This window comes from Sceloporus occidentalis, unplaced genomic scaffold, assembly GCF_023333645.1.
Source record: "Sceloporus occidentalis isolate IW3139 unplaced genomic scaffold, rSceOcc1.0.p SCAF_23, whole genome shotgun sequence".
Classification (NCBI taxonomy): domain Eukaryota; kingdom Metazoa; phylum Chordata; class Lepidosauria; order Squamata; family Phrynosomatidae; genus Sceloporus; species Sceloporus occidentalis.
The window spans coordinates 11,228,563-11,242,134 of record NW_028317003.1 but is presented as its reverse complement, the minus strand read 5'-3'; the positions used below and the strand labels follow the sequence as shown (position 1 = coordinate 11,242,134).

General features: G+C 38.8%; 1 protein-coding gene across 4 annotated transcripts in view; it reads right to left on the bottom strand.

Moving 5' to 3' along the window:
• Window positions 1-13,572, bottom strand: part of LOC149300794 (serine/threonine-protein phosphatase 6 regulatory ankyrin repeat subunit A-like) — a 35,943-nt gene that overhangs the window by 14,356 nt on the left and 8,015 nt on the right. For 2 of the 4 annotated variants that reach the window (XM_089484951.1, XM_089484952.1), the window contains 8 exons: window positions 9,753-9,831; window positions 6,702-6,772; window positions 5,980-6,180; window positions 5,425-5,512; window positions 3,547-3,689; window positions 2,474-2,686; window positions 790-868; window positions 353-467 (listed from right to left, as the gene is read on the bottom strand). In XM_089484951.1, coding sequence (XP_089341077.1) covers window positions 353-467; window positions 790-868; window positions 2,474-2,686; window positions 3,547-3,689; window positions 5,425-5,512; window positions 5,980-6,180; window positions 6,702-6,772; window positions 9,753-9,831 — 989 coding nt within the window. Of the gene's footprint in view, window positions 1-352; window positions 468-789; window positions 869-2,473; window positions 2,687-3,546; window positions 3,690-5,424; window positions 5,513-5,979; window positions 6,181-6,701; window positions 6,779-9,084; window positions 9,100-9,752; window positions 9,832-13,572 lie in introns of those variants that run through there. The other 2 variants (XM_089484950.1, XM_089484953.1) reach the window with 2 other exon arrangements.

Here is a 13,572-nt window from a genome sequence, read left to right as displayed (position 1 = left end):
CTACGACAGCATAAAGATATTACAAGTAACGCAGACCAACTGCCAACTAAATTGCCGTATCTTTTTATAGGCAAAAACTAACTGCAACTAAGCAAAGGCTGGAGAAGACTGTTTACCATCACAGCCATATAGAGAAAAAGTGTGTTGATTTCATACAGCCTGGCGGCAATCTGATTCAAAGCTACTCTAGGCTGCATAAAGTGGTTCAAACACACAGTGCAGGTATTTCTAAAGATTACGTTTAAATAAGAATTCAGGGGAAGGCTGAAAGCAACCTTTAAATATAATTCTGATGCCATTATTACAAGGTTGCATTACAATGCTCAATGGCTGGGTAGTGCTGGGCACTTACTTTGCGGTGTCTGCACCACTGGTGATTAACGTGTTAATGAGAAGCTCATGGCCATATCTGGCAGCTATGTGCAATGGTGTGTTTCCATTCTTATCTTCACAATCGATCTCCGCTCCTGCGATAAGACAATTCCAGATAAGTACAAAAAACAGAAATAAAACTCACTTTTTACCTGTTTTGCCCTCTAGTTTTGCTGGAGGTAACATTTTGCCTATACACTGCAGTAGCCAACTGGCTAGCAAATGTAAGGATGAAAAGTTATCGAACACATATACAACCCCGACTAAACTAGAGCCGGAGGTTCATGTGCTTCTTATGACTGACAGAACTTGCTTCTCCAATCCCATTTCTTTTACCCACGGCTCTGCCAATCGGCTGATCAACAGAGCACAACATTGCTTATTACTAAGTTATTAGCATTCATAAGACGTATTTACCATTCTGGATTATTGTTTGGGATCTCGAGAAGCGACCATGGATAGCGGTCATGTGTAGCGGTGTCTTCCCGTCCTTACTCTAAACACACAAAAAAGAATCAAATCTGACGTTTAACACAATATGTGGCTAAACTTGTAAATTAACTTATCTTCAACACATAAAAACATTAACTGCAGACACATGTCCAAAACATAGTATGTTATTTTTCAAGAGACCATTTTTTATAGCACGATAACTTTTTCAGCTTGTTTAATGACTATAGGGATTGTTTGTATAAGGCGACATGTAGGACAGTGGTTCCCAAACCAGTACTCAAGGTGCTGAACATGATGGGATTTAGTAAATACTACAGTCTTTTCTGAGGAAGATTCACAGAAGCTGTTGGTGCGCCTCGGAAGGTGGATGGAGAACCACTCAGGTAGGATATGTACACTTCTTATCTCATCTCTTCATAATATGCAGAACACACAGAAATTGATGGTGATAAGACCATATAGTCATTCTTCCTGCTGTAAAACCTTATTTGGTTTTTGGGTCCAACTTACATTCAGCTTTATGTCTATTCCACAAGGGAGTAAACTCCCTTTTCTATAAACCTACATACACTCCTGTTCCTAGCATTTACCGATAGCCCAGATTTACAGATCTAAGGGATCTGTAAATCTGAGAATAAATGGGATTTTAATGTAGGTTTAGTTTACCTTTTATTTCACCATCTCTTTTACTTTTGCCTTACTCCGTTCTGCTGAATCCTCAATGACCCAGAAGACGACACATGCAACCATTTATTCGGTTGATCAAATGATAATAAAATTGGACGGATAATGGATGTACTAAAAGGCATGACCATCACGCATGAGTTTCATAATGGAATGGAGAAAGTGATTTGAAAACCCCCCAATATTCTGACATGCATATTACAGGCACTTAGCTACATAATACACTTCAAAATGTCCACAGACTGCCCCATGACTTCCAAAAGTACCACAATTGAAAAGTACTGACAATTGAAACTTGAGTATTCCTTTACCAAAAACTCCATTCAAAATCTAGACGTGACAGAGCAAGCAAATGGATGTCTGGTTAAGTTTTACCACTAAAACTGTGATAAGAAATACAGCCTCTGTGCTCATCAGTCAATCAACTTAACTAAAAAATCCTTATCTGTTTACCATGGGCCCAGAATGATGTTAAGCGATTTATTTTAATGTTTAAGATTTCTGTGGTGATCAAATAAACACATTTGTATGTGATGCGCAAGTCTTGATGCTGAACTAAATGAATGCCTTATAAGTGATCTGAAGACATCTTGTTGAACGGTAATAAATGTGTAATATTTTAAGACTTTCCAAATACATATTTAAGGCGGCGAACCGTGTGAGCTGCCAAGAAAGTAGGTCAGGCTGCTTTCATCTTAAACACATTCAGGATCAGACCCTACGCTTCAAAACCGATATGGTTATGTGTTGATGGAGATGGGAATTTCCATGAGCAATTGCAGAGACGGCAATCAAAAGGTTAAGTTTAGTGGAATATCAGCTTTAATATTTAATGAAGGATTAGGCTGAATATAGGGCTTTTTTGTCCTTTGAGGTCTCTCACGGCAATGAACAGACGTAAAAAAAATTACAGCTGTTAATAGTAAGGTAGCAATGAAAGGGGATGGAAGAAGTATAAATTTACCTTAATGTTCACATCTGCTCCATTACAGACAAGGAGCTCCAGGCAAAGCGCTCCATGAGTTGACGCGGCAGCAAAGTGCAATGGCGTAAACCCTCGCTCGTTTACTTGGTTCACATTAGCACCGCAGTCAATGAGTTCATTCACAACTACGTCTTGCCCGTTGTAGCAGGCCACGTGCAGAGGTGTGTTCCCGTAAGCGTTGGATTCATTCATCTATTTAAAGAGGGGAAAAAATATGGATTATTTGTAAGATTGTGTTGCATATATTGTGAATAGCAGGCTAACGCTTCTACGTGTGGCCTTTGTACCGTGGAAGAGTCTATACAGCAATGAAAAGGACAAACAAGCAACATGTATCATCTACACAATGGGGCAGTTTTATTATTGTAGCTGCAAAAACATCACTGATTGGCTGCTTAAAGCAACCAATGGCAGAAAAGGACTCCAGAAATCACAGCGCACAAGGGGGTCTCGTTAGACTCCCCCGGGACCCTCACTGAAACACTGGAGCTGACTGGATGCGGGAGGCAGCAGCAGAAATTTGAAGCTGAACACATTGTCTCGAAATCAAGTATCGGGGAGTGAGGAAAGAAATGAACAGAGGAGGATTCTGGAGAACCTCTCCATGCATTTACAAAGGGGACACCGAGACATTTAAAAGAGCCACCTGGTTATTATATGCATTAAAGAGCATATGATAGCTGGAGTGCACCTTTAAAACAAAGCATCAGAGGTTATTAAATAAAATGGGTAATCCATTACTGAAAGTCGGTGTGCTTTTCATAAAAAATACAGCATGATGCTCTGTATTCCTGTACTGTGAATATTCTCCTTGCCAATAAGCCTAAAACCGATAAAACAGACGGAAAAAAAAACAACAATTATATATATATATATATATATATATACTCCGTCATTACAAGGCTCATAATACATTTTAACTATTAAAAACCTTAGTCTGTCAATTCTCGTCTTGTCATACCCCTTGAATATATGTATTGTAAGAAGCGCTGCGTAAATTGTTGGCGTTATATAAATAAAATAAAGTACATTAACAACCAATTTTCACTTACATCAACCCCAAGGTCTAAGAGGTACTTCACTACGCTGATCATCCCGCTAGAGGCGGCTGCATGCAGCGGTGTGTACGATTTCTTGTCTTTGCACATGACTTCAGCTCCATGAGTCACAAGTAACTTAACAACTTCAATGTGACCTGAGAAAAGAAAAATACAGCTGATGTTTACCTTCTCAGCCACGTGAACTCCTGTATAGGGCTGAAACAAGAAAAGCCTTGGTGGCGATTCCAGCAGACACAGAGTACCCTTACAATTAATTATATTTAAAATGTTCCATTAAAAAAACACCAAAATGAAAGATCTTCGCTTGCGACACAAAGGAATCACTTTTTATAGATTCGCTTGAGATAATGCATTTAACAAGTAAGGAGCTTGTCACAAGGGGTTAATGTTTGCTGAAAAATAAAGCATCTGCACTACAACCTTTCAGTATTTACTTCCGGGGGTCTACCTGACCCAAACATTCTGTCTCAAAATTCGACACAATTCGGTTCAATTTTGTACATTAGCATTTCGTACTCTTATTTCACGGCATGATTAAACGTATTTTCATAACTTGATCACTGTGATGTGCGCACTGCTTAACAAATATCAACAGGTTTTTCATCTCCTTTGATGTAAAATCCAAACACAGTTGCCCAGCGTTACCAACATACCGTGTTTGAGCTAGCGATTCAGGGGGAGATTGGCTTCCTGGTACGGTAATGGAACATTATTCACCCCTCCTGGAAGGAACCTTTAGAATGTCTTATCCTAATCTGTCTCCCAGTACTAACTACCGGTGTTCTCATTAAAGAGGTAGAGGAGCCATCAAGGACAAAAGGCACACAATTCCCTGCCACCGCGGGGCACGGGCAGCTTAACTACCCTCTTTGCATCAAACCGAGCAATTAGAAAACAGAAACAAGTCTACGGATGGATCGAGGCTGCGACATGTGCTTTCATTTAACATAATTGAAAAAGGATGTGGCAGGCCAGTGTAAGGAAACGGCTGTATTCTCATGGAACAATCAGAACATGGAATGGTATTAACGTTGTGTGCCTGTGGGAATATATATTTTTAAAGTGTAGACACACGTATACATACACATAGCACTGCACGAAAGTTATATGCTATGCATATTTGCAGGTCCTGACCAAACCTTGAGCATCTCGTCTTGCCAGGCATATACCTCATTGATGGTGTGCAGAGAAGGCTTTAAATTGTTTATGTTAAAATGCAGTGCAGTCCCACTGATTCAGCTCCTTGGTAATCAATAAAGCCATGAAAGCTTAGATGGGACTTGCCAACTTTATTACGGTATTTAACGTAGCGGCAGGCTAAGCAGTATATGGCTACATAGTAGGGATGCACCGATATATTGGTGGCCAAAATATATCGGACAAAAAGGGCATTATCGGGAAAATACCGGAAAAAAAACAGGCTGCTTACCTGCGTTAGTCGCGCAGTGTGCGGCCAGGAGAAGCAGGAACCCAGCAGAACCATGTGAATGTATGTCACATGACTGCTCCGTTCCTTATCATGCTGGGCATGATAGGAGTGTGATTGCTGTTAGCAATATATATATATAAATAGTTATTTAATTTTTTTTTATGCTTTTATTAAAAGCAAGGGTTTTTTTTGTTTTGTTTTTTTAAACGTGGGGGGTCATTTTCGGTTTCGCCCCAGTGAATGCTGAATTTTCGGTTCATATTCTTCATTTAGATGCATCCCTACTACGGTATGTCAGAATTCCCAATATTTATGCCTCAGGCGTTTTCTGAATAGTATTAACTGAGCATGCAATGAATTCTTTTTGCTCAGTACTGCAGAAACTAATCATTTCACAGTGCCGATTCCCAAGAGCTATTAGCTGGTGAAGAAAAACTTACCCATATAAGCAGCCCAGTGTATTGCTCGTCTGTCTTTCTTGTCAAATGCATTAATGTTGGCACCTCGAGACAGAAGTAAACTGACCATCTGTGATTATACCAAAAGAAAAGCCATTAATGCTGCTGAAAGCTGTTGTAGCGTACCATATTTTGTAAGGTATGAGATGTGACTAAAGAGATGACACGTGCTCTTTTTTTCATTCCAAAGTGTTATTGCTGGCAAATTAAACTATTCCATCCTGTTAAATCTATCCAATTGGTAGCACAGCAGTGCAGAATATAATGGCGCCTTACACTCCGTAAAAGTATAATAGACAAACTTGTTGCCATTCACCTTTAAATGCTATGACATTGGGATAGTCAGCCTACCTATTAACGGTTTCCTTTACATACAATAGATTTCTGTAGTGCGCAGCAGAGTTTTAGCAGAGATTTGTTATGCTACATGGGTAAACCTTTATATTAGTTGCAGGTAGCTATCAGATATATCGGATGCCTCTAAAGCGCCTAAGAGCAGACGTTTGACAACTTTTCTGATACGTTTGCCTTCCGTACCTCAACATGGCCACTGAAGGCCGCATGGTGTAAGGCTGTTCTCCCTGCTCGGTCGGACACGTTAACATTGCTCAGCAGAGGCACCAGTGCTTCGGCACACTTCACAGCTTTGTTTGCCGCCGCTATGTGTAAAGGGGTCTGCCAATTTTTGTCACGAGCATTGACATCGGCTGAATGTTTCAGCAACACCTGAACAGCATCCTAGAAAAAGTCAAAAGAAAAGAGAAAATGCAGCAAAATAACATTACATTCGCCTTTAAGCACTCGAATCCCCGCTGTAATTGAACATCAGTGCCTACTAAAATACTTGTAACAGTTCATTTATGAAGAATACGCAGTTGTAAAAACCATGAATGTGATTTTCAAATATAGATTCAATAAAAATTCAACGCCAGAGGTAATGTGCCCAAAATTACAGCCCGAGATGAAAGGGAAAGCCGTAGAGCATAAAACTTCACACATCCATGTTACACAGAACATGTGGCATTTGAAAGCACTGGCTTTGTATCACTATTAATCCGTCCAGCGTGAGAAACACCACTGTGGCACGGAGCCCTCGACTGCCAGGCTTGTTAACCATTCACTTGTTTCTGTTTTAAAAGAATAGACAAGTTTTAAGCTTTGTGACATGTTGCATCACGGTGACCTAACCCACGTATCATGTATCGATATACATCGCACACGGAAGCACGCTAACCAGGTCATGAAATATTGATATATACCTCACTGCAGGATGCCACCGCTCGGTGCAGAGGGGTTAACCATTTGCCATCTTTGGCATTCACTCGAGCTCCTGAAAGAAAAGAGGGAAAGGGTAACAGTTTATAACAAAGAGCTGCAGCTTTAAAACACACCACAATATGATGGAGCGGAGCCTTTAACGGGTTATACTTACACCTACAAGATGATCAATAACCAAAATGAACACGTTATACAAATAGTAATCATCATACGCCGCTATTATTTCTAATAAAGGCAGCCTTTAGATTCCATGGTTTACTAAATAATTTCTTAAAATGCCTAGTATGGATGAATTATTTATTTTTGGACTCTTTTTACTATGAGACTTTTTTTTTTTATTTTATTTTTTTTTTAACTGAAGTGACCATTGAATGCATTCTGCAAAATAGTTTTGTGTTCTCTTAATCTTAATAAAGAAATCAAACCAGGATCCAAACCCCCATACTGGACAAGAGAGCGCGGAAATATCTAGTTTCCATGAAATAAATCTAAATTTGCCATACAATGCATGACTCATTGTTAACAGATAAAGCCATGAGATCGGGTAACCACAGCAACAAGCGGGATTGCGTACAATGGTATTAGTCACATTATTTTAGAAAATAAAAAAGGTACTAAGAAAAAAAAAAATAATATCGGGAAGTCTGTGGCCGTCTTCCGCCAGGCTGCCTTGTATAACCAGTCTGGCTCTAAAAACACTTCCTTCCTCAGAGAAAAGCACGCTTCCCGACGACCTTTAATCCGTTTCCAAACCCAGAACCGCATCAGAACTCTGAGCTGAAGCGTACCGTGCTTCTTAAGAGCTTCCAGGTAACTAAAGTCTGCAATCAACGTTTTATATTGAACACATACATCAGCGAATATGAATGTAAAAAGAACAGATATGTATTAGAAAGTGTGCTTGTGGGCGCCAGAGAACATTGTGTAGGATCCGGCGCAGCGCCGGTACACTGTAGGCTAGGTAAGAGTGCAGTGTTGTGCACAAAGGTGTAAAAAGATCAGATCCCTGCAGGGAAAATCAGGAAACGTAGGTTTAAGGTGAGGTGGGAGGCATTACTATAATGCGCCTAAAACAAGTTATACACAACCCACCTTAGAAACCTCATCCTCCATTTTACCGACAGCTCTGGATTGTTTATCCACCATTTCCTTCAAGACATAAATGTTAACATTTGTTTCCCTAATCCAGAAGTTGGTTCATGTTCCAAAGTGGCCAAGAAAGAGCAGCAGCTGGATTCCATCTCTGTAATACCAGTTTCACTACCCAGCGTACACATTTTCGTTACACGGATTACCAATCGCTTCAACAGCTATACTTGTACTTGGACGTGTTTAGGTTTTCACATGGATTCCACTTTCCCATCACCTCGGATACTGATTTCTTTAGGCAACAATCATGCAAATAAGCAAACCGGTCCAAAACTCCACTTCTAAAAAATAGTTATGTCGTTTTACAACAGTAACCGGATGATCAAGCAGGTTGCCCACATGTATGGGGGGGGGGGGGGGCGGATTTCTCAGAATACCCACTTGGTTCCATTCTATCTTGATAGAGTACTAATCAAACAAAAGGCATTGTCCCAAATCCATACCAGGCATTTCCTGAGTTCTTCTCACGTGTTGTGTGAATGTTACCATAGTGAGCTCTTCTATAGGAAACGTCTGCATCAGCTGTAACAAGTCAGCAATGCTTTAGCTAGAAAGGGGTTAGTGTGCTGATGCTGGAAAAGCAGAGCCTACTTAGTATTCAGGTGCTGCCAACAGAACCGAGAAGATCTAAAACAAACATCACTTTCAGACTGCCTCCTCTCTTCATCGTCTCCTTCCTCTCACAATTTAATAAAATGTGCTGCTCATTAGCCAGTGGAATAAAACAAAATCCTGAAACCTCCTGCAAGCAAAGCATGTACCCCAATATTATTGCACAGAAGTCAATAACATGTTAAACCCTTCGTGACCTTGGGACGTATTATATCCTATAGAAAGTGGTCTAGATGAACACAAGACTTAATATACCCTACTGTTTTGGCACCAGCGAGACGTTTCCTGACTGGTACATGGAAGATCAGGCCGTAAGTGTAACAGAACGGGTTCAACGCTGAATGCAGGCACTATTGGAACATACATGGGGAACATATGAATGCAGGCACTATTGGAACATACATGGGGAACATATGAATGCAGGCACTATTGGAACATACATGGGGAACATATGAATGCAGGCACTATTGGAATATAAATGGGTAACATATGAATGCAGGCACTATTGGAAGATACATTTGAGACATGATTGTTGGCAGATAAGTTCACACATAATATTTGTCATACGTGCGTGTTCTGCCTGTTATCTTGGTCTAATCTACTAGATAAACATACTGACTTACCATACCGACTTGGGGTAAACAGAATATCCCACACTTAAAACACATTACCGTTTATTAACAAAAACTAGTCTTATTTCATTTTGGTCCAATAACCTTTCATTTTTCAGACATGGAGGTTGCCCAATATTTTTGAGAACATATTTTTAATCTGATACTAGTAATAACAAAAAAATCTAATGTTGGCGGGAGATCTTATTACACAGAGGGACCTTCCCTCTCAAAGTCTTCATTAACTGAACAGGACTTTATTTGCATTGCTATTAAGAATTAACTCAAGGTATTACTTGAGCAGGGATAGTCTCCCAAAATACTGCCTACAATGGTCAGGTCAGGTCTGCAGACCAACAAATTGGAACAAAATTAAATGAAAGTTTTCTTCAATGCTAAGCATTATATGTATGGCACTGTTCAACGAAAGCGTAATTCATCTTTCTTTTACTATTTACTTACATTGACATATTATCTAAAATTACGCCACCTCAACCAAATAACGACCTTTAATAATCTCCTCTCCGCACGATTGTCCTTAATCCTCCTTCCATAACTTGTTATACTCATTTTGACAGCTCTTCCGTAGATGCCCTTCTACCCATTTATATTTAATATAAAACAATGTTATTCTGACATGACATGGACATGCCGACATACCAGATAAAATAAGAAGCTCAATTATTTCTGCATCTCCTAGATAGGCAGCAGCATGGAGCGGAGTTCTTTTTTCATTATCCTGAAATTATAAAACATACATAATTAGAATTTAGCTTTGAGAAAATGCATACAAACTCGAACTCTTTGGTATATTTACTACTAATAAATAAGCCACCTAAACATTATCTATGAAGGATAGAAAAATCCCAAGGAATATGTTGCATGGCAGAAACGCTCAATTATTCGTATTCATGCCCACATAAGAACCCAGCACTCACTTAACATTAAAAAGAAAACAAAAAAAAGAGATGCAAACTACAGTGATAAACATTTCATACACGTGCACACTGTGATAGACAACATGTTATCTTGAGTCATACCAACTCTTATCATGTCAGTACATGTGTTTATGAAATGAAAGAACCATACAAGAAAATGTGACAAACCCGATATGATTAGTCACAAAAAAAAAACAACAAACTTAAATATCAGGATCCGTATGCAAATTCAAAAGTTACAGCAAACACAACGTCTGTTCTGGCTAAGAGTGAAGAATCTGGTGCTTGTCAGCTTGGTTAAAACTAGCCAAAAAGGGCAATTTACTATTAATAAGCACTAATAAGGTTAAAGAAACATTTATTATACACATACATAAATATACACACACAAAAAACAAAAGTACACCCTCTTTTTAAATTCTTTAGTTTAACATATCAGGACATATTTTGTTCCTTAGCAGGTCTAAAAGTTAGGTAAATACAACCTCAGATGAACACATGACATATTACACCATGTCATGATTTAGTCAACAAAAATAAAGCCAAAATGGAGACGCCATTGCGTAAAAAACTAAGTACACTGTTACTGCTTCCAAAGGAATTAAGAAACTAGCATGCAGGTGCTGCTAATCAAATGCCCTTGATTAATGGATCATCAGCAAGCGTGGCCATCTCTACAGAAGCCGAAGCAAAGATCTTAGAGAAGCAAATGTTGCTGCCCACCAATCTGAGAAAGGTTATAAGGTAATTTTTTCAAACAATTGAAAGTCCATCATTCTACAGTGAGAAAGATTATTCAAAAGTGGAAAACATTCAATGGCAATCTTCCCAGGAGTATACGTCCCAGCAAACTCACCCCATGGTCAGAGAATTTGCAAAAAAAAGTTAAATCTCAGACTCTACAGCAGTGGTTCTCAACCTTTCTAATGCCGCGACCCTTTAATACAGTTCCTCATGTTGTGGTGACCCCCAACCATAGAATTATGCAATTATATATTGTGAAATGTGTTTTCAGATGGTCTTAGGCGCTTTACAGGCTTCAGTTAGCATGTTCAATTTTAAAGTTAATGGCGGTACAATTAGAAAAAGACTGAACAAGTATGGTTTGATTGGAACGGTTGCCAGGAGAAAGCCTCTTCTCTAAAAAAGAACATGGCAGCATGGGTTAGGTTTGCAAAGTTGCATCTGAGCAAACCACAAGACTTCTGGAATAATGTCCTTTGGACAGATAAGACCAAAGTGGAGATGTTTGGCCATAATGCAAAACACCACATTTTGGGAAAACCAAACAGTTTATTAGCACAAACACCTCATGCCAACTATCAAGCATGGTGGCGGAGGGGTGATTATTTGGGCTTGTTTTGCAGCCATAGGACCTGGAAACTTCGCAGTCATCGCGTTAACTGTAAACTAGAGTATTCTAAAGTCAAATGCGAGGCCATCTGTCCAACAGCTAAAGCTTGGCCGAAACTGGGTCATGCAACAGGACGATGATCCCAAGTATACCAGCAAATCTACAACAGAATGCCTGAAATAATTAAGGTGTTACAATGGCCCTGTCAAAGCCCAGACCTCAACCCTATTGAAATGCTGTGACGGGACCATAAAAGAGCTGTGCATAAAACAAATTCCTGCAAACCTCAATGAACTGAAGCAACATTGAAAAGACAATGTGGGAAACTGAAAAGGTCATACAGAACATGATCACTTCAAGCTATTGAATTATAAAGGTGTACTTGTGTTTTAGTTTAGTTTTTCACACATGGTTTCTTCATGTTGGCTTTATTGTTGTTGAATAAATCATGACACCGTCTAATATGTGGTGTTTATTTAGCAAATATATAGACCTGCAACGGAACAGATCATTGTTATATCTGTCCGTAGAATTAAGAGGGTTTTTACTTTTTTTTTTTGTTATATATTTATACACACACACACACACACACACACACACACACACACACCTTTTCATCTCATCTATAAAGAGAAGGCTGGACACAGATGTGTATGAAGTAAACACTTTAGGTGGCCAACAGAAGCAGGAAATCTAGGCATCTGACATCAGGCAATATAGTACTAGGCAGAACACCAAAATGTCCAATGTTGTATTCTTTATACAGAAACGAGTGACATTCAGCTGAGAGGGACCGCTTGAAAAACATACTGAGGATCTCTGCACTATGTCAAAACAGAACCTTCAAGTGATTGAGTTATAGAGGAAAAGGTTGTATGTGGTGGGCCAGAGAATCTGATGTAGGTAATCTGAGAAGGTCAGAACGGTTGAGTATTCTATGTAAAGAAGGCGGCATTGGAATGCGTATGAGGGCGCAGAAAAAAAACAGGTGAACGAGGGGGAAATGGTGTTTTTATGTTTTAAGTCATCATGAGACTTCTTGTATTAAATGTACACTGTGAAAAAGGGAAATTATTTTTTAGACATTTTTCGGTTTTAATTCAGAAGAATCAGAGCTCCTTGCTCCATCTGGGAAGAGGACAACACTGACCTTTCTCTAATTGCATGACAAAAATGTATAAGAAGCCATTATTTATTCTGTTTGGGATTACGCTGTGCTAACAATACAAATACTGTGTGTTCTCGTTAGAGAGGGAAAGCAAGAAAAATATATTTACGTCACTTCAATAGCTATGCCAGCAAAGTCATTACAAGTCTTCACTTTTTCAAAACAACTTGTGTGCACGTTTTTCTCTTACAAAATGTTAGATGTAAAAGCATATGAAAATACATTTTGCAAAAACATTGGGAAAAGACTAGAGCATCCACCTCATCCCGGATGGAATTGTTTATTCCTGTTATTGCTCAAGAAAGCACAATTCCAGTGAAATTAATGGCATATTTCCTGCAGTGACAAGAATGACCGATAAAAAGCAATGCTGAGTATGCATGGAAACAGAGGACTGGCAGAATGCGAAGAAGTGATGTGTAACAGCTTGTCTCTTCCCTAAAAGGCACCTTACGGTCATCCGCATGTGACACCAAATGTAAAAAAAAGCGTGCCGATGTGTCACACACATACATACACATATAATATTTGCAACATAATATGTATGCATTCTGAAGAGGTAAAAAAACTGGGTAGCAATTGGTGTTGTATGGGCAACAGAAAGACTTTGTTCGCAGATATTGTAATTTTATTTATAATATGGTACAATAAAGTATTTTTCTTATTATTCAAAGGAATTGTTCGATATAACAGTTGCCTTAACCCGTTTCGCCATTCACCTTCATCAGAGTAGATCATGTAAAATATGCAGTAACAGTTCAATGTATTGTAAATAACAAAATGTAAGGTGCATTGTACACCCTACTTTTAACTTGCCATGTAACTCCCCAAAAAAACAAAAACAAAAAAAAAACGGGGAAGCATTTTATTTTGTCTGAAAAATATTTTAATCATGTTCTATTTTTTATATATATAAATTAATACATTGCATATGATTGAAATACAAAACATATAATTTGTGTGGGTACAGTAAATGAGAAAGACAATTACAGCTTAAACACAAACACTGCAGAAATGTAA